Source organism: Castor canadensis, chromosome 8 (genome assembly GCF_047511655.1).
Source record: "Castor canadensis chromosome 8, mCasCan1.hap1v2, whole genome shotgun sequence".
Lineage (NCBI taxonomy): Eukaryota > Metazoa > Chordata > Mammalia > Rodentia > Castoridae > Castor > Castor canadensis.
This window is the reverse complement of record NC_133393.1, coordinates 135739011-135760778: the sequence shown is the minus strand read 5'-3', so window position 1 is coordinate 135760778 and position 21768 is coordinate 135739011. Positions and strand designations below refer to the sequence as shown.

General features: G+C 40.0%; 2 protein-coding genes across 5 annotated transcripts in view; one reads left to right on the top strand and one right to left on the bottom strand.

The window, feature by feature from the left end:
- Nucleotides 1-10997, bottom strand: part of Apaf1 (apoptotic peptidase activating factor 1) — a 79075-nt gene extending 68078 nt beyond the window's left edge. The window contains exons 1-4 of one of the 3 annotated variants that reach the window (XR_002212759.2): nt 10834-10997; nt 8141-8319; nt 7815-8004; nt 6850-7047 (exon numbers count right to left, since the gene is read on the bottom strand). Coding sequence is in view for 2 of the 3 variants with exons in the window: in XM_020169155.2 (XP_020024744.1) it covers nt 6850-7047; nt 7815-8004; nt 8141-8278 (526 nt within the window). In the remaining variant the exon portion in view is untranslated. The remainder of the gene's footprint in view (nt 1-6849; nt 7048-7814; nt 8005-8140; nt 8320-10833) is intronic. The other 2 variants (XM_020169155.2, XM_020169152.2) reach the window with 2 other exon arrangements.
- Nucleotides 10998-11200: 203 nt separating this feature from the next.
- Nucleotides 11201-21768, top strand: part of Ikbip (IKBKB interacting protein) — a 36810-nt gene continuing 26242 nt past the window's right edge. For both annotated transcript variants that reach the window (XM_074084178.1, XM_074084177.1), the window contains exons 1-2: nt 11201-11682; nt 20193-20307. In XM_074084178.1, coding sequence (XP_073940279.1) covers nt 11504-11682; nt 20193-20307 — 294 coding nt within the window. In that variant the 5' untranslated portion in view covers nt 11201-11503. The remainder of the gene's footprint in view (nt 11683-20192; nt 20308-21768) is intronic.

The following is a 21768-nucleotide window of genomic DNA, read 5'->3' as shown; positions in this document are numbered from 1 at the left end:
TTTATTTACATATGTATCAGGAACCAAAAATTAATTCTTCACATTGATTTAAAAAATTAAAATACATACACACACACACACGTAAAAGAAGAGCCAATTATGGTAGTACACACTTGTAATACCAGCATGCAGGAGGCTGAGGCAGGAGGATTTCAAGTTCTGGACCAGCTTGGGCTAGACAGTGAGTTTGTAGCCAACCTGGGCCACACAATAAGACCCTGTCTCAAAAAAAATAAAAGGCTGGGAGTGTTGTTCAAGTGGTAGAGTGCCTGGGAAGCAAGCACAAGGCCCTGAATTCAAATCCCATACTGTCATAAAATAAAAATATATAAATAAGGATCTCTGCGCAAAATATGGTAAATGGTAGCATTAGATCACTGGTCAGTGACATTAGTCATAAAGATTTTTATACATAGTCTTAAAAGTATAAGAAAAAGCCAAAAATAGATACAAATAAAATGTACTGAATTACACCAAAGGGCAATTTGTTTCCTGGTATTCACAAATAATTAAAGGTGGTGAAGGTAGCTCAAACCTGTAATCCTACCTACTCAGGGGGTGGAGGTTGGGAGGATTATGAGGCCAGCCCAGACAAAAAGTTCAGGAGACCCCATCTCAACTAATGGCTGGGCACAATGGTGTGTGCCAACCATACATGGAAGAACTGCAGTCCAGGCCAAACCAGCATAATGCAAGACCCTATCTCAAAAATATGAACACAAAAAGGATGGCAGAGTGGCTCAAGTAGAGTACCTGCTAGTAAGAGCAAGGCCTGAGTTCAAATCCCAGTACTGCAAAAAAAAAAAAAACAAAAAAAAAAACACTGTTTTTTAAAACCTAACCACTCAAAAGATATATGCACAAAATTTCCTTTAAGAGTTCTATGCACATTGATTTATTTAATTCTCACAACATCCTATCAAGCAGATAAACTGAGCTACTGAGAGGCTGAATAATTCCTCCAAGGTTACACACTTAATAAAGCAGAGCCTTGATTCTAACCTCTATCATCAATGCTCACCTTACCTGCTTCCACAAAGAAATGCTTCCACAAAGAAATTCACTGCAGCACTATTTACAATAGGAAAAAGCTGTAAACATTCCACAATGTCTGTCTTAACCTACTCTCCCACTGCAACTTTCCAAGTATGAGGTAGCCTCAAATGAGGAACAGAAGACTATTAAATATAAATGAAGTTTGGAATATGAAATAGGACTTAGCATTTTAATTTACATATATACATATATATATATATATATATTTGTTTGTTTGTTTGTTTGTTTTTGTGGCACAGGAAGTTGAACTCAGGGCCTCATGCTTGCTACACAGGCGTTCTACCACTTTGCGCCACTCCACCAGCCCAAATTTTTGAAATGAGACTTGAAGCTTGAAAGCACCTGGGACTGTGAACCTGAATAAGGTCCCCAAGAAAAGATATGAAGAGGCAATGATGGAAGAGTCAAGTTCTTTCTGATTGTACCCTACAAACCCTGATGAAATGGTTACACCTACTAAATAAACCTAGTAAAATTACCAAGGTTAATAATCATTAACTTAAACTGGAACTCAATTGGGTAATTTTCCAGAAAAGACAAAGTAAGTAAAGGTCTGGATGAAACCATGGAAAGCAAGAAGGAATACTCCATTTTCTAAAGTAAAGAAACAGACATCACCCTTGCCCAAGATAAGAAGATAACGAAAATGCCAAGAATATGGGCTAAGGGGTGACTGAATGAAGGACAATAAAATCTAGGCCCAAGTTTAAAAGGGGCTGATAGGTTAAGTAATAAGAATATTATGGAATCAACAGATGAGAAGTCCTGATAGGTCTAAGAACTATAGTGAACTTGAAGAATATAGATAGAGGTGGGCAAAGAACAGAATATTTAAAATGAAGATTCAAAAGTGGTATAGTTGTACTGATGACGAGAATAAGGGTCCAGCCTATGATCAGATTACTATATGGGTAGGGGAAAAAAGTTACAGGAGACAAACAAATCAAAGCAATGAGAGGTCAAAATTTTAGATGATTCATCTGTATATAGAAAGAAGGACAGAGAGAGAGAGAGAAACCACTAAGAATGCTAACAGAAGCCGGGCACTGGTTGCTCACACCTATAACTCTAGCTACTTAGGACACTGAGATCAGGAGGAGCATAGAGTTCAAAGCCAGCCCAGGCAAACAGTTCATGAGATCTCATCTCCAAAATAATCAGAACAAAATGAACAGGAGGCGTGGCTGAAGTGGTAGAACAACTGCTTTGTAAATGTGAAGCCCTGAGTTCAAACCCCAGTCCCACTAAAAAAAAAAAAAAAAACAAAAAAGAAAGAATGCCAACAGAAGTACTTACAAGAAATGAACCTCAAAGAATTTAGATGGAGGACTAGAGGTGTGGCTCAAGCAGTAGAGCACCTGCTTTGCAAGTGCAAAGCCTTTATAGTACAAACCCCAGCCCCACCAAAAAATAATAATAATAATCTGGATGGAAAAGAAAAGAATATTAATGGTCTGGATGAGGCAACTGAGGGCAAGAACAACATCCACCCATTTCCTGATGTTGCAGGAAATGAAAGAAAAAGTGCCATACCAAAAAATGTGGCTGTGTGGGTGGTATTCTCAGGAAACTGCCCAGTGTCAGATAACCAAACATTCTAAGAACAGACTGATAACAAAAAATAGCTTCCTGATTATAGAGGAGGAGGTGCAGAAGTTATGACATAAAGGCATGGAGATGGTGGAGGAACCTAGATCAATATGCTGAGTAGTAACTGCATGAGACTCTAAAAGACAATAAATAACCAGGAGACAGAGGGCTGGGAGAATGCCTCAAGCAATAGAGCACCTGCCTAGCAAGTGTGAGGCCCTGAGTTCAAACCCCAGTACCACCAAAAAAAAAAAAGAAAAAGAGAGACAGAGACAAAGAACGCTACAATAATTGAGGCAAAGACAGGGCTATGAGGGCTGGTTTAACTATTAGTGCTAGAGTCTTAGAAGAATATAGACAAAAAGTCCTAAAAGTTTCCTCAAGTTCCCTCAGACCTCCTTCAATATAGGTCAACTGTTGTGACAATGCCAGTGCTTGTAGCTTCACTGTGTTCTGAGAGTATACATATTTATAAATGCACAGAAAACGTGTTAAAAACTCAAACCAAACTATCAAGCAAGATTATCTTTGGAATAGAATTGAGAATTTAAGAGAAAGGGGAGACTGACAAGTAAAGAGAACTTTTAGGGTTGGGAGTGTAGTTCAAGTGTTAGAGCCTGCCTAGCAAGCATGAGGCCCTGAGTTCAAATCCTAGCCAAAGAGAGACACAGAGAGAGAGAAACAAACTTGTACTTTTCTTGAGACAGGGTCTCATTATAGCCCAGGCTGACCTTAAACTCTTCATTTTCCTGCCTCCAGAGTGCTGGCATTATAGGTATGCGCCACCGCACCCTGCTTACTTTCTAGTTCTTTTTTAAATGAAAATTTTACTTTTATAATATTTAAACAAAACAAAAAAATCCTAATTAATTTGTGCTTTCTATTTAGAAATTTAGAAAATCATCCCAGGATTAAAGACAAGGCAAAGAAAGAACCTTGCTGCAACCACCTAGAAAACTTCCACATTTTGTGCTTCTTCTGAGGGAGAGGGAGTGGGCTGGGACACAGTTCTATAGGTAACCCAGGCTGATCTCACACTTGCAATCCTCCAAGTGAGGTCTGCACTTATAATTCATTTAGAGAGACTTTATTCAAAGAAAACAAATTGCTCACTTTTTTTGTTTTGGTTTGGTTTAGTTTGGTTTTTGGTTTCTTGGGACAGGGTCTCACTGTGTAGCCCATGCCAGCTTGAGCTCACTATATAGCCTTGGCTTGCCTTAAACTCATGATCATCCTGCCTCAGCCTCCTGAGTGCTGGGATTATAGGTTTTCACCCTATACCTGACTCAAATTCCACTTTAAGCACCAATTACTTAGGTTAAAGACTGAAATTTAAAACCCAAAAGTTACAGCATAATAGAGAAAGGTAGATGAAATTGGGCACATTCGGTAGTATAGTCCTAGACAAAAACAAAGGTAGACAAACAGATCAAGTAATCAACTGATCTACAAATTTCCTACTATACAATATAACATTTAGTTAAATACTGAACTGCTATTTCCACATTTCAGAAACAATCTAAACACCTTGACTCTGGGCACAAGAGGGAGCAATTTAGCCTTAAATGAGGTTTGCACTTATAATTCATTCAGAGAAACTTTATTCAAAGAAAACAAACTCCATCCTATATTTACAAAAGGTTTATCCTGGTAGCAATTAGTAGTCTAATAGTGACAAGGAAATCTTGAAAAGGAAAGAAACAAACCGGAGAAAGCTATCTCCTATCTATTAGCTAGCAGATGGAAAAAGCTTCCATGTTTTCAAAACTGAGCATAAAAATACAACAGTTAAATGCTTGAAATATTTTCCCTACATATAAGAAAAACTTGAGGGTTGAACTTTCAAAAGAAAATTAGGTGCCTTAAAAATGAATAGGCATGGGCTGGGGGTGTGGCTCAAGCACTCTAAAGTGCTTACCTAGCATGCACAAGGCCCTGGGTTCAATCCCCAGTACTGCCAAGAAAATAGGTAGCAGGCTGGTGCATGCCTATAATCCCAGTACTTGGGAAGCCCAGGCAGGATTGTGAGTTTGAGGTCAGCTGAAGTCAGCTAGAGAATGTGAAGCCACCTAGGCTACATAACGAGATTCTGTCTCCGAAAATAAGTATAGGTATAAATAGCTAAGAACTTAATACTCTTTAATTTATACAAACTGACCACCCTAAAATAAGAAAATTTCTATAGGAATCAGTTTTAATCAAGTTTGTTAACCTTACATTATCTGCATTTTTAAAAGAAAAGGTTTTGTACTATAAGGGAAAAATCCAGTGTTCCTACATTTTACAATGGATGTGAACTTCAAAGATTAAAATCTATCTTCAATAAGGCACTTTTTTGGGGGGAGGGGAGGGGAGAAGAGTTTTCAGTGTTGGAGATCCAACCTAGAGCTTCTCATATGCTAGGCAAGTGCTGCACCACTGAGCTACACCCTGGCCCAGACAGCAGATACTCTTGAACTAGCAAACATAAAATGACAGATTCCAAAGAGATTTAAAAACTAAATATGGGGGCTGCAGTTGTAGCTCAGTGGTACAGCACTTGCCTAGCTTTGTGTGAGGCCTGGGGTTCAATCCCCAACACCAAAAAAAAAAAAAAAAAAAAAACCTAGTAAAACTAAAGGAGCACAAATTAGAAGGCAAAAATATTTATTAATTTGACTGCATCAGAATTAAAGTCTTCTTTAAGAACATCTTGACTGCATCAGAATTAAAGTCTTCTTTAAGAACATCCAGACCAAAGTCAATACAAAAGATAACCAAGTTATTTGCTCTAAAGCAGACACAGTCTAACATCTAGAATATACAAAAGATTTCTAAAAAGTAACAAGAAAAACATGGAAATTCCAATAGAAAAAGATAACTGTTTTTTATAAACAAATAATATGTATACACAGCTACAAGGATAAACCTTAAAAACATAGCATTGTGGGAGATAAGAAACAGAATAATAGTGTAACATTTATGCAAATTTAAAATATCTGCACATAACATACATATTTTATAAGTGTATATACATTAAACAAGCATTTACAAAATACATGTAGTAAATACATTAGCAGGATTGTATTCCTTCTAATACAAAAGAGGAACAAATGATAATGGGAATTTTGAAAAGAAAATAAATAACTACAGTAAGAAGTTAAGCCTAAAATGATAGGAGTACGAACTAAAAATATGATTAATATGCGGTGATAGGGAGAATAATGAATGCCCCCCATAAAGATGTTCACATCTTTACATTTGCCACAAAACTGGTAAATGTTACTTTATATGGCAAAAGGGACTTTGTACATTTGAATGAATTCAGGATGTTAAAATGGGACTATCCTGGATTATAAAGTAAATCCAATGTAATCATAAAAGCCCTTATAAGAGGGCTGAGTCAGAAAAGGAAATCTAAGTGGTAAAGCACCTACGTAGCAAGTCCAAGGCTCTGAGTTCAAACCCCAGCACCACACACACAAAAAAAAAAAAAGAAGAAAAGGAAATGTGAGGGGCCGGGACATAGCTCAGCGATAGAGCATGTGCCTAGCACGTGAGAAGCTCTGGGCTTAACTCCTCACTTCCTCAAAAAAAGTATAATAAAGGAAATGTGAGAGAGAAGCAAAAATCAGAGAGAGATTGAAGACACTATGCACTGCAGGTTTTCAGGAAGGGACCTTGAATCAAGGGAAAGTAGTCTCTTCCTAGAAGGTGGAAACACAAGGAAAAGAATTCTCCCAGACTAGGGGCATGGCTCAACTGGTAGTATGCTTGCCTGAGTTCAATCTTGGACCAAGTATCACAAAAGAAGAATAAAAAAATTCTCCCAGGCAGGGCATGGTGGATCACACCTATAATCCCAGCACTTGAGAAGAAGAGACAGAAGGATCATGAATTCAAGATTAGCAGGGTCTACAAAATAAGTTCAAAGTCAGCCTGCAACTCACCACAAAATGAGACCCTGTCTCAAAAAAAAAAAAAGCAAACCAAAAAGAGAGAGAGAGAGCATTCTCCCAAGAGTTTCCAAAAGGAACTTAGGCAGCCCTACTGACACTTTGGTTTTAGTCTAGTAAAATCCTCCAGGACTGTAAGATAATAACTATGTATTAAGCCACTAAATTTGTGGCAATATATTACCAGCAGCAACAGGAAACTAATACAACGCCTAAAGAATTAAATTGTCTCAGACTTAGCTAGCAACACACAGTGGTCAAAACTTACCTTCTAAGAGAGAATGATCTCGAACAGCTTCTGCAGCTAACACAGACTTCCCACAGCCTGCCATTCCATATATAGTGACCCATCCTGGTTCACCATTCAATTTGAAGAGCTTTTGTTGAATTGCATTCACCAGCTTCTTCCTAGTAACAAAAACGACTGGTCTCTGTGGTACACCACCTTCACACAGCACTGTCCTAACTGAAATCAAAAAACAGGTATGAATGAACAGAACTTTGAAATGACCATTTAGTAATACTGTAAAAGCCCAAAAGAGTAAGGCTGAGGTCTTCTCTCAAAATTTCTAAAACAAATAAGAAAATGTGGCTAGCATATTAACTTCAACTTTCTGATTTCTCAAAATACAGAGAACAAAAGTAAACCTATATCCTTCAAGAAGAACACAGATAATGGAAGTGTCATTTATATCTGCCTTACACACATTATACCCAGACTCTCCTGCCTCTATCTCATTAAAGACTGGGAAAGGACTAGAGTTGTAGCTCAGTAGCCTAGTATGCACGAGGTCCTGGGTTTAATCCCCAGCAAGGCAAAAGAAATAAATAAAAGAAAGATTGGAAAGGAGAGTGTAAAGAGAAGAATGTTTATGGAATTCCTTCCAGGAATATAGGTTTATAAAGATTCTTATTCTTTCCTATAAACTCCATAAACACACAGAAACAGAAAATAAATAAGGGCCTATACAATGGACTTATTATCTCTAAAAGTTAGGGTACACAGGCTATCACCTCAGCAATGATGAGTTCACTAGGCAAGAAAAAATTGTGAGTGTGAAGGTGGATGCAAGTAGAAAATACTTAAATTGAAAACATCACTTCAATTTTTTCACATGCATCTTTCAGTGAACTGATCACACTTTCTTGAGAATATTACATCTATTACAGACAAACCTGCAGTAACAAAGCCATTATGACAATAATGTGACAGAGGGTATCGAAGATACAAACCATATGAAGTTATTCCACCACCTGAGTCTTTGCCACTGGAAGAAGAAATAACAGGAATGCCACTATGGAGAAGGGCAGCAAGGTCTTTATATCCTTCGTGTAATAGAGCATTGTAGAACGATATGTAGGCCCGGTTATCTTTTTTAAGTATCATTTTAATGAGAATAGCTGCTCGTTGATGTTTAGTTGGCTAAAAAAATAAATAAGTACTTTAGTACATAGCAATAAATATGTTTGCAACATAAGTTAGTGGCAACCAGTATAAGTTCTGAAATTCTAAAAACTTTTAAGAACGTACAGACTGCCTCAGTCTCAGTGGGCTTTACCTCATTTTTCACTTTTTCCTCCTCTGATATTGTTAAAACTCCATCACTAATCATGTGATCCATGATATAGGATGTTTTGATGTCCTTTTCCAGAGCTTCTCTATATTGAAGCAAACAATTTCGAGCTTTTGCATCCATCTTCCCTCAAACTTTTCTCTTTCTGGGCTGTCAACCATGAGCTATAGGCAAAACAGCAGGATAAATGTCAGGACAATAAACATGTAACCTCACTGGTAAAGAAAACAAGACTCATTTTTTTTTTTTTTGCTAAAACACTTAAAAATGAACAAAACCCAATGGTTTTAAAGTGTGAGAAAATGGGTATTTTTATGCACTGTTGGGGAGAGTACAAAATTAATGCAACATTTCTGGAAGGCAGTATGGAAGTGTTTAAAATAATCATTCTCTTCAACTCAGCAATCCCATCTTTAGGAATCTACCTCAAGGAGACATGTCAAAAAAATCCACAAAATGACTTAATAGTGTTTAGTGGCTCACACCTGTAATCCTAGCTGCTTGGGAGGCTGAGATTGGGAGAACAGCAGTTGCAGACCAGCCCAGACAAATAGTTCATGGATCCCATCTCTTAAAATAACCAAAGCAAAACAGACTGAAGGTGTGGCTCAAGCAGGGCAGCACCTGCTTTGCAAGCCCAAAGTGCTGAGTTCAAACCCCAGTCCCACAAAAAAAAAAAAAAAAAAGTGTTTAGGTAAGAAACAATGAACCCAACCTAAATGTCCATAATTCTGAATATGGATTCTTTAAAATATTAAGGTATACATATAAAATGGAACATTATAGAGTCAACTTTAAATGGCCATAAAAAATTATAAGACGTATCTCTATATACTGACAGGAAAGATGTCCTTGACACAATGCTAATGGAAAAAAAGAGAAATATGGTCCCACACATAACACAAAACATGTGTTGTATCATATAGACAGATGGGCTGGTGGTGTGCACCTGCCTAACAAGTACAAACCCTGAGTTCAAACCCTAATGCTGCCCCCCCCACCAAAAAAAAAAAGAAAAAGGTTTGGGCTACTGAGCAGCAGGATTTGGAATTTTCTCCCCATTTTGTACTTCCCTATACTGTCTCATTTTTTTCCCAATATACATTATCATTTTTTGCAATAAAAATACTTCCTTTTCTTAGTTATCAGTCTGGATATTTGCAAACTTCTTGTTTTCTTTACCCAACATTAAGAACCAAAGAGAGCACTGCGGATGTTCTGGAAGTGGGTATAAGCTCTCCATCTTCATTAGTCAACACATTTCTCACAAAGCAACAGGAAATAGCCTCTGATCTCATTTCTTGGATGAAGAGGTAATAGAGAAGGAATAATATTCCTTACAAAAGAAGAAAGTTTCTACCAACTTCACCTCAAATATAATGCAAATTCTTCCAGCTTTGAATGTTTTAAAACAGTAAATTTTTTAAACTGTAACAGAACTCCATCCAATGTATTCCAGTGGATATCTAAATTCAATACACATTTGAGCCCCTGCTATGTAAAAGGTTCTCAGACTACAAAGATTAAATTATATCCCTGAAGGAATTCACAATCTGTAGAAGAGAGATAATTAGAATGTGAATGTTCTAAGTACAAACCAAAGATAAGCACAAGTAATCTATATACAGAAGAGGACAATAATCACCAAGCTTCAAAAAGACCATATTTTTGAAAAGTCACCAAATGCAGCAGATGCAAAATAGGGAAGAAGGGCATTTGCCTAAGCTTGTCGTGGTTCACAAAATGCCCAGGACTGGCAGAAAACTAACTGATTTTTTAAAAAGTTATTATCAGATACAAGACTATCATATTTTCAAAATGTTAATAACATTTTTAGGTTTTCAACATGAGCTTCCTAATAGACAGCTATGAAATTCAATTTGTCATACAACAAAAAAAAATTTTTTTAGGTTATGTACAAGACCTAAGCAAACAGACACACTCTTTGGTGATCTGAAACTAAGTTCCAGTTTTATCTAATCCTCGTAAACTTACATACGTAAGTTTTAAACATGTTTTTAAACTTAACACAAACTGAAAGATGAACAGTTTCTCTGCGTCCCACCTTTCATAACCACATCAAAACTAAAAGTCAAAAGTTTTCAGAGGTAAAATACAAAGGAAAAGTGCACCCAGGAAAACCGTGCTAGTCACTACTTCCTCGTTAGATAAGCTCTCTTCCTTCCTAGCACAGGAGCAGGACGCTTTCAAATGCTCCATACCCCCGAGGGCTCGGCTGCGATCTGCCTTCCGCACCTGCAAAGACCTGGCCGGGCAGCAAAGCCAGGACGGAAAATTACCCACACCTGGCGCGGGGGTCTCCCCGGGAGGGGCAGCCCCGCGGGGTCAGAGCGGGAGAGTCCGGGCAGGAGGATGGGGTGTAACGGGAGCGGGGTGTCATAGGCGAGGGGGGGTCCGGTACGGAACGCGGGGCTGTCCCGGCCTCTCAGCTGCCTCACCAGGGCCTCTGCGGCCAGGAACTCAGAAAACACACGAGGACCTCCGAAGGGAGGAGAGGGGGTGTCACCTCCGCGGCGGGACCCCCACAGGGCGGAACCCACCCCAGGGCACAAGAGGAGGGCCCTCAAGTTGCCGCTCCTTCCCTCGGGCGGGAGCCCAGCGCGCCGTCCAGACGCCGCCGCCGCGCCTACTTCATATCCTCGCAGATCGCTCCTCACCTGCGGGCGCCTCACCCCTCCAGCGCAGGGATAAAGCATTCGCATCCGCCGGTCACCTCCTCCTCCTCTCCGCCTCGGGCCCTCTGTGGAGTCAAAAGCCGCCGAGCCCAGCCCGGCCCAGCCCGGCCCAGCCTGCTCGGACGGCGCGCGCCCGCGCATGCAAATTCACACACCCCGAACCCCTTAGTGGAGGCCGCCCCCCTCCGCGCGCACCCGCGCCCAGAGTGTGCCCGCGCGCGTAGAAGGCGCCCTCCCATCCCACAGCGAGGGCGGGGCTAAGTCGCAGGGGCGCGCCGCGCTCCTACAAAAGGAAAAAAAAAAAAAACGAGGCGGCGGCGCGCACGACGTGACGCGCGCGCCACCGCCGGCCCCGCGCTCTCTGGTCCTGGCGGCCGGTGCGCGCCCGCGAGTTCCGAAGGCCCCACGTTTGCGGCAGTTGCGCAGAGGAAAGGGGAGGTGGGGTCGCCACCCGCCGCAAACGGAGGAACTGGAGGCGGGAGTATGGGAGACGTCGGGAAGCAGCGAGGATGGCCTGGACTGCGAAGGGGCTGGCTTCTGGGCGGTGCCAGGTCCTTAAGGGGGCGAGGCTTCCCGAGGAGGCACCGGCGGCCACGTCCCGCTGTCCCGATGTAAAGCAGCCCTAGGATTGTGGTCCTCTGGGTCTGCAGACATGTCCGACGTGAGGAACCGAAAGAAGCCGGGGCCCAAGGTATCCTCTGCGGAGCCCGTGAAGCGGAGCGAGGGTGGGAAGAGCCCTCCCGCGGCCCGTGGCGGCGGAGGCGGGGGCTGGGCGGACCCCCGGACCGGGCTGAGCCTGCTGTCGCTGGGGACGTGCCTGGGCCTGGCCTGGTAAGTGCCCGCGACCTCCCCCGGGCCCTAGATCCTCGCGTCACCGCCCTGCCCGGGCCCCACCCGGCCGGGCGTCCCGCTAACCTACCGCCCCAGACCGGTTCCCATCCCAAAGGAGCAACACAGCCCGAAAAGTTGTTCTTTCTCTTTCTTTTTTCTTTTTTTCCCTCCGTGCTGGTAGCATGCCCCTATCGCTCACCAGGAGTTGAGCACAAAGTTTGGGAACGAGTCGGCCGCGTCTTAAGCGCCCCATCCCTTCCCGTTGCTGTACCGTTACTTCGGTCCCCTCTGCTGTTGACTGGGATGTTTGCTCCACCCCACCCGCCCCAAAAATTCCTGATGGACGTGTTCGCAACCTTGAAGGGGTTCGTTATGCATGCAAAGCAGCAGACGCTAATGAAAATAGAAAAGTGTGGAGGCTTTCCTGATGAATCTATTGTGGTCTCAAGTTACAGATGACACTGTAACACTGGAGTGCTGCAAAAGTACTGCATAGCACTCGTGTTCGCTTAAGGCTGCTAAACACTGTAGTTTTTACACCAAGCGAATACATATGCTGGGGTCACTGGGGAAAGTGGGTATTAAGGATAACCTTAACACTGGCTCATTTTGTTTTACCCCTTTTTCTTTAGAAATAATCTTCCCTCCATTTTTCACCAGTTACTAAATTATTTAATAAGAGTTGTTAGGAGCCGGGCGCCTGTGGCTCACGCCTGTAATCCTAGCTGTTCAGGAGGCAGAGATCAGGAAGATGTGGTTCGAAGCCAGCCCGGGGAAATAGCTAACGAGACCCTATCTCGAAAAATCCTATCACCAAAAAAAGGGCTAGTGAGATGACTCAAGGTGTAGGCCCTGAGTTCAAACCCTAATACACACACAAAAAAAAAGTCATTAGAAGAGATCCTGGACTTCTCTGATCTAGAATATTTTTGATGCTGTACATTTCCAATTTTCGTTTACTAGTGACTCATCCTGAGTCTGGTGTTTTTTAAGTTAATGTTACAAGAAAGTGAAATGTGAATTTTTAAATGTTCTCTTCAAAAAAAATTTATCTTGCTAATGGTATTTCTTCTTGTGGAATAGTTTAATCTTAATCTGAAAAGACTAAATTACTGGATTTACTGTTTGAAATAAACTGTTCATGGGCTAGCCGATATGGCTTAGTGGTACAGTACTTGCCTAGCATGCACAAGGCCCAGGGATCCATCCTAGCACAGCACAAAAAAAAAACCTGCTCATACCTTAAAATGCATGATCTTCTTTAAGTGCACTTTTTAGGGGGCGGGAACCATATTTTGTATTGGGAAAGTTACTGAGCAGAAAGAACAGGCCAACAGTGTGTTGTTCCTGACTGGTGCTTAATGCAACTGGTGAAAAGAAAAGCATGAGGTGGGTCCTTCAGCTCCACAGTTTTCAAGGGGTCTCACAAAAAGGAGTCTCAAAGATGAACGCTTAGCAAGGACTTGTTTTAATAAAGCAGGATACAGTAAAGAGAAATAGGAATAAGGAAGAGAAACGTCTTCACTCGCGGTAGATGGGAGTGAAAAAGAGTCCAAATGGTGGTTCTTGTCTAGGGTGTACATCTGGAGCATTTCATGTTAAATTTACATCTGGGTACCTCATCATGTCACTTAACAACCCCTAATCATGTTGCTACGTTTTTTAAGCATAAAGACAATGGGTTTAGGGTAGGTCTGTTACCCAAAATACAGCTAAAATAGGTTTTGTTATCCAAAAACATGGAGACAATGATCTAGGCTTACCCAAAACACAAGAACAATAGATACAACTCTGGAGGGCATCTATTTGCAAGACCTGCCCTTTTATTTTCTGGTTCTCTACCCTTTCAAAGAGTCTGCACCATCTAAAAAGAGAAAGGTGGGCTGAGGGAGTGGCTCAAGTAGTAGAGTGCCTGCCTAGGGAGGCAATCTCAGACTCCCAAGTAGCTAAGATGACATACAGGCATGAGCCAAAAGCATCCGGCCTGCCTTAGTTTTAGTTGCTAAGTTTATTGATTTAATTATCATTACTTAGGCAAACCTTCATATTCATGTGAGATAAATTGCATCACAAAATGCTCAGTTTTTCAGTAGTTACTGAGGTGGGGAGAGCTCCAATAGGAAATGAATCTTTAAAAGAATAAAACTGCTGGGTCGAGCTGCTCTCAACTGTAATCCCATCTACTTGAGAGACAGAGATTGGGAGGCTCATGATTTGACACCAGCCCAAGCAAAAAGTTAGACCCCATCTCAGTCAGTAAGCCTAGCATGATGGTACACACTTGTGATCCCATCTGCATGCTTGTCACCTCAGCAAGGGAGGCTATCGGTAAAAAAAAAAGTGTGCGCCGGGCAAAAACATGAGACCCTAACCTAAAAAAATAGCTACAGCAAAAAAGGGAATATAGCTCAAGTGGTAGAGAGCCTGCCTAGCTGCCAAAAAAAATTAATAAAATTTGAAAAGCAGATGCTTCATCATAGGAATTTACTGTTAGGGATTTTTGCCTTTTATTGTAAAAAGACAAAAACATTACATTCATTAGAAAGATTTCATCTGAGCCATGATTTGCAAAATGATTTTTTAAAATACAGAATCAATTATTTTTAGGGCTGGAGGTGTGTAGCTCGGTGGTGGAGCACTTGCCTAGTATGCATGATGCCCTGCGTTTGATCCCTGCACTACTATCTACCTATCTATCTATCTATCTATCTATATATTATATAAATTTTTTTACTCAGCACAGCCTATAATTGTTACTAAGATAGTTGACTGTTACTCTTGGGAAATCTCTTGCCACAAAAATTGAAGTAATATATACTTCGGTTGCTGTTTATGGCAAAATATTCATGATAAATTTGGGGACAAAAAATTTATCCTAGTTAAACATTTGCAAACATTTCCCAAATAAAAAACAAGCATTTCTCATCTTTTTTTTTTTTTTTTTTTCTTTGTGGTACTGGAGTTTGAACTCAGGGTCTCACGCTTGGTATGTAGACCACTCTACCACTTGAGCCACTCCACCAGCCCCACCAGCCCTACACTTCTCATCTTTAAAAATTACTAAAAGCACACTAGAATTATTGCAAATCCATTGAGATCTTTGCCACCAGAGCAGAATCTAAAGGTGAGCCACCAATTTTTCTTTTCTTTTTCTCCTGGTGGGACTAGGATTTGAACTCAGGTCTTCACACTTGCAAAGCAAGCACTCACAATGCAGGTGCTCTACTGCTTAAGCCACACCTCCAGTCCATTTTGCTCTAGTTATTTTAGAGATGGGGTCTGGTGAACTATGTGCCCAGGCTGGCCTAGAAGTGTGATCCTTCTGTTCTCAGCTTCCCAAATAGCTAGGATTATACATGTGAGCCACCAATGCCAGCTGCAACTCTTTCTTAAATGCTTACTATACTAACACAATCCTGGATAAAGTACAACAGTGAGTGAATACCTGTATCACTCTGTTTTGGGTTTTGTTTTTTGGTGGTACTAGGGTTTGAACTCAGGTCTTACACTTGGTAGGCAGGCACTCTACTACTTGAACCACTCCACCAGTATATATCACACTTTCTGAAAAGTCTGAATTTTTCCGCTGCCCAAGGAAGATTTAAAGACATCACAATATTTGTGTCTTCAGACCTTTAGTCTTGTCTTTGGATCCTTGTTTGGAAAGTAAGCAGAAATAATGCTTAACAAACTTAAAAGTGTGTTGCTTCTCTTAACTGACTGTTAAAGTCCTGATACATCATTCTGTGTCAACTTGAAAATAAACTTAGGAGATAACAGTTGCCCAAAGACATGGCTTGAGTATCAGTTTGCATACCTCATTTCTAAACTTAAGGAAATTTTTCAGATAAAAAGATTAAATAGATCCTTCTTTCAGAACTTTAAAAAGAGAGGACATTATTAAACAAGACACAAAACCTTTCACACAAGTTTGTTTAATTACATAAAATCAACAGGAAATCCCATTGTGAAGATTTTAAGCTTCTGGAAATTGCTTTATAAAAGTTTTTCATGGTATTATAATTATGTATAAGAAGTGGAAAACTTTTTAAACAAGCAATATAATTCGGAGTTTTTCTCTGTCATCCCATTTAACTTCTCTATAAATCATTTATACTATAAAATCCTGATTAACTATAATTCTGTATAATTTTTTTTCTTTTATTCATATGTGCATACAATGTTTGGGTTATTTCTCCCCTCTTCCCCCCACCCCCTCCCTCTTCCCCCGCACCCCCTCACTACCAGGCAGAAACTATTTTGCCTTTATCTCTAATTTTGTTGAAGAGAGAGTATAACCAATAATAGGAAGGACCAAGGGTTAATTCTGTATACTTTTATAAAATCACTTATACTATAAAATTTTGGCTGTTTCTACTTATTTTTTTATTAGCAGAGTTTTATCTAAAAGACAGTGTTGTACGTTTTTTTTTTCCTTAGCTGGGGACTCAGGACTTTCTAGGCACATACTCTACCATTTGAGCAACAACCTCAGCCCCAAGGTTATATTTTAAATGCCCTGCTTTTTAACAATGGAATATGGTCAATGTTTTCCTGAATATTAGGTATTAAAGTGGAGCTGTGTGGGTGACAGTGACTCACACCAATAATCCTAGCTACTCAGAAGGCAAAGCAGGAGGATTGCGGTTAGACTCCAGCCCAGGCAAATAGTTCATGAGACCCTATCTCAAAAATACCCAACATAAAAAAGGACTGGTAGAATGGCTCAAACAGAGTCTGCCTTGCAAGCGTGAGGCCCTGAGTTCAAACCCGATACTGCAATAAAAGAAAAAAGCTATAGGTGGTATAAAACGTAGGGCTAAATGGGTGCTGACCCTAGTAAATGACCCTGAAACTTTCTTTTTTGAAGAAAGTACATAATAACAGATTACTTTTGTTATTTGCCTCGTTTCCATTATTAACTTGAAATACAGCCAGTGAAAATTCTGTATTTATAAGTCCTCAATCAGCTAGCTGTCTGTCACCACTTAAAGACCTGTACAGTGGCAGTACACACTATTCCATAACAGAACACAGAGTCCTAACTCTGAGTGAGGATCTCTGTAGACTACAATGAACACTGAAGGAATGAGGAAGATTCCTTTCTGAAGGCCTACACTAAAAGCCAATTAACCTCCTTGGTCCCTTTCAACTGCATCTAATATTTTCAAGACCTTATTACCCATGTGATAGAAGAGGCTCCCAAATGAGCTGACAGAGTGCCACTCCTTTAGTGACATGTAAGTTGTCTAATCCAACTGTTCGATACTTCATTAACTATAAACCCAGATCCAGCTTAGTATTCAGTGGTATACAGGCCTAGGGCTTCTATCAAGTACAGAAGAGAGAAGGGAGCCCTGTTGTTTATACAACCATAGGCATGTAGGAGGTAGAGAAGAGTAATGTACAAAATAGACCAAAAGGAAAGGACCTAGAGCTGAGGGATGTAGGCCAGTGGTAGAGCACTTGCCTAGCATTCGCAAGGCCCAGAGTTCAATCCCCAGCACCACAAGAAAGAAAAAGGGCCAAGGTACTTAGGATAGCTGAAGTGTTACACTGTAGGCTTGTTCTATAAGCTTTTTAAAATATGAACCTACTTAATCTCTACAACAACCTGTGAGGTAAGTATTGTCCCCATTTTACAGAGGAGAAAGCAATAGCAAAGATAAGTTACTTAAGTTGCTCAAAGTAGTTATAGTGATGGTAAATGCAAAGCCACAGAGCTATATACTGAACCAGTATGATATCAGCACCAAAACAATAGAGACCCCCTAGTCCAGAACTAACCCTTTTCTTCCTTCTACTAGAAACTATACCCCTTGACAAACACCAGTTGTTGGTCTTTCACCATCATCTAAATGGGAAGACTAGGAACTGCTTCTGTTAGAATATTCCTCTGGCTCATGAAAAAGCAGTAAAGTACCTTAGGCACAAAGCTGGATGCCAGCTTGAGAATGTGGCTTTGCAGAACTGAAGCAGCCCTCTCAGCATACTTTTTTTTCTTTTTGCTTGAACTCAGGGCCTTGCACTTGCTAGGCAGGTGCTCTATGACTTGAGCCACTCCACCAGCCCTCAGCATACTTTCTTGACTTCTAGAAAATCCAACCATCGTCTTCATTCATGTTAAGTGGGTTAATATTTATTAAGCACTTAGAATAGTGTCTAACAAATATAAGTGAAAAATAACATTAACTCATGAGCACATGTGAACCCTTCATGTTTTCTTTACTAGTACTAAGTCAATTGTGTGTGTGTGTGTGTGTGTGTGTGTGTGTTCCTTATATGCACTATCCGTATGTAGCAAGAGTGAGTCTTTCACTTATTTTGGCAAGAGACCAACCAATGAAAAAGACCTTACAAATATCACCAAGGATATTGCCACTATATTATAGTCTTCTTCAAGCTTTCACTTCATGCTTAAATTTGAAGAGAAATCCAGGGATAGACATCATTAAAAGATCTAATAAAATTGAAAGTGCTGTAGTGCATTTAGATCAGCTTTTACTAAGTCTCTTATAATGATGATTTTATTCTGAATAAACTTGTAGATCTATAGGATAAATTCATGAAGTAATGCTGTAGATAGAGTAATGGTTGATAAAATTAGTTCCTGAAATTAACTCTTGTTTCTTTGGGGGATCTCAGACAAACCTATACTCAGATGGGGAATAGGGGAGCAAAATCTCAAAACCCAAGAATGAGAAAGAATTCTGGGGCTGCGGCTGAGGCTAAAGCTCAGTGGTACAGCACATGCCTAAGATGTCCCAGGCCCAGGGCTCATTCCCTAGAAATGCACAAAAGACAAGAAAAATGTCCACCCCTCCATCTTTGGGGGTGGGGGGTTGGGTACTGGGGTTTGAACTCAGGGATTCATGCTAAGAAGACAGGCACTCTTCCGCTTGAGCCAAGCCTCCAGCCCCATCCACCTTTGAAAATAATGCTTACTAGTAACCAGAAGTTTTGTTAAAAAGTTCATATTGGCACCCAAAAGTAAAGTCAAGCTGTGCTAACTATGTTACCTGGGATTGTAAGCATCTCACATAGACATAAACCTGCATTATGAAAATAAATTTATTTCATCTAACATTGTAAGCATTTGTTTAAAAAGCAAACTATTTTAACTTTAGACAGTTTTACAGCAACATTTAACCTACTAATGCCGCTTATGAGTTCTCAAAATAGCATCTTTGCAAGAGTACACAAAGCTCAGATAGCTACACTCAGAAAAGTCTTTTGCCTCTCCATTAAACTTCGAAATCTTTGTCTTTCACTGGAAATAAATTTACAAAATATGGCCAATTAGTTGTTCTCAGCTCGGCTATGCACTTAAATCACCTAGCAAGCTATAAAAATTTTCAATATTAATACCACATCCCAGACTAATTAAATCAAAATCTCTGTGGCTGGAACTCAGGGTAACAGGTAGTTCTAATGCAGGAAAATTTTCAAACCACTGGTCTCCTTACTGTAACTTAGACACTTCATGTGGTCTGTGTCTAAGTCACAGTACCTAGGCTAGTGGTTCTTCATTGCTTTTTTTTTTTTTTTAGTGGCACGAGTTTGACCTCTGAGTGCTTTGTACTTGCTAGGCAGGTGCTCTACCACTTGAACCACACTTCCAGCCCTTCTCCATTGCTTTTTGATGACTCAATGTACAAAGAGTTTCAACTACTTTTTCTGAGTCTTAACAATTAAATTAAAGTAGGTAGCAAAAATATATTGGTTGATTGTTTTAAAGACTGAAATATGGGGCTGGTGGAACGACTCAAGAAGTAAACTGCCTGCCTAGCAAATGTGAGACCTTGAGTTCAAACCCCAATCCTGCCAAAAAAAAAAAAAAAAAAAAAAGATTGAAATAATTTTTTATGCTTATTTACTAGATGAAGAAAACACTTCAGTTTTATTTATTTATTTATTTAAGATGCGGGGATCAAACCTAGGACCTCTCACATGCCAGGCAAGAACCCTACCACTGAGGTATACTCCCTGCCCTAATTATAGAATAACATTTATAAGTTATATTGCTGTATATAACCAGTTGTAGTTTATATACCCAGAATTGCATGACTCATATGACAATGAGTCTCTCCTGTTTTCATATCTTTTCATAACTTCCGTTATTTTGTTCCTTCTAATCACTATCACCTCTCTTCTACTGTACTGTTTTTTATTAGTCTATTCTTCTACATTTTAGCTTTAGAATACTTTTTTTTATTAATAAATCTGTGTCTCCTACATTTCTTGTTTCTCCTGTAAAAACACTTGTTTCCTAGTTATTTCTGAAATATGACCTTGAGATCAAAGGTCTCACTACTGTGCTGTCTCACTCACTGGGCTGTGAACCATGAACAAGGGCATACTATCACACAGTAGGCCATCTAATGTTGAAATCAACTGACAAGAATTGCTGTTACCATACCAGAATTTGTTTTTCTTACCACAAGTAGATTTGAAATTCAGATTTAAATGGGTATGAATTGGGTCTTTGTGACTTTTTTTTTCTTTTCCAGGTTTGTGTTTCAACAGTCAGAAAAGTTTGCAAAGGTAGAAAATCAATACCAGTTACTGAAAATAGAAAACGAGTTCCGAGGACTTCAAAGTAAAATCAGTTTAATTTCAGAAAAGGTAATTCATTAATTAACTTATTTGGGGAGACTTTCCCATTTTACTTCCCCCTCTACTGTTCCTGTGCTCCAACTCAGGATTTCTTTTCTTCCTGCCTTTTTTTACTATTTTGACTCTCACTGGTATTCCTACCTCTTTGACAGTCTCCCTCTTACCCAGTTTACACTCAGAATGCATTTTGAAAGAACAGGATTTTTTTGTGTAACAATTTCTTTTTAAATTTTTTATGTATAGCAATTTCTATTGTTGAAAAAGACTGAGATGTTTATATTGATATAATGTTAGTTTTCTACTTCAGTATCAGTTGAACATTGAAAGTATGGTTGAGTGCCTCACTACTGTAATCCTAGCTACTCCAGAGGTAGATATCAGGAGGATCTCGGTTCAAAGCCAGTCCTGGGCAAATAGTTCATGAAGACCCTATCTTAAAAAAAAATCCATCACAAAAAAGTGCTGGTGGAATGGCTCAAGTGAAAAGAGGCCTGTCTAGCAAGCATGAGGACTGAGTTCAAACTCCAGTGCCACCAAAAAAACAAAGTATGGTTGATCTCTAGGTGTAAAATTTGAATATGAATAGCACTTATTGGAAATGTGTCCAAGTTGTTTCTTGCTTTCCACCCGTGAAGCGTGTATGTATATGCATATGAATGACTAGTCTAAAAATAAGTACTCCTTCTGTAACCTAAAAATGAGAGTTGTAATGAAAATAAAAACAGAGGCTCTGAGTTCAAATCCCAATACTACAAAAAAAAATTAAAACACCATGTCTATGATACATTTCTTCAAGTTGCAAATGCTGGTTTCCACCAAATGCATTATTGCATGAGTCTTAGAAATGTGAAAGTAAAACACTTTTGAAACTCCTACATCTCTTTTTTTTTAAATATCTTTTTTTTTTTTTGTCATTAGTGGGGTTTGAACTTGTGGCCTCATGCTAGGCAGATGCTCTACCACTTGAGCCACTCTGCCAAGCCGCTCCAGCATCTCTTAAGAGAGGGTCAGCTGTGATCAACAAGGCAACATGTGGGCCATGGCTGACTACCAAGGACCAAGCTATCACTGAGAACCATTCCTTATTCATTTATTCATTACTAATTCTTCACTCATGTCATAAAGTAAACAAGAACTGTACTTGGTACCAAGGTGGATATGTCAATCAGTTTTTCATTGCTGTGACTAATACCTGAGAGAAACAATTTAAAAAGATGAAAGATTTGTTTTGGCTCATAGTTTCAGAGGTTTCAGTCCAAGGTCGGCTGGATCTGTTGCTTTGGGTCTGAGGCAAGGCAGAATATTATGGCAGTGGGAATGTGTGACAAAAGCTGCTCACCTCCTGGCAGCCAGGAAGCAGAGAGAGAGAAGAAAGGGCTGAGAACAAGGTCTGTCTTTCCAGACCATGCCCTCAGTGACCTACTTCCTCCAACTAGGCCATACCTCCCAGTAATGCCATCATATTATGAA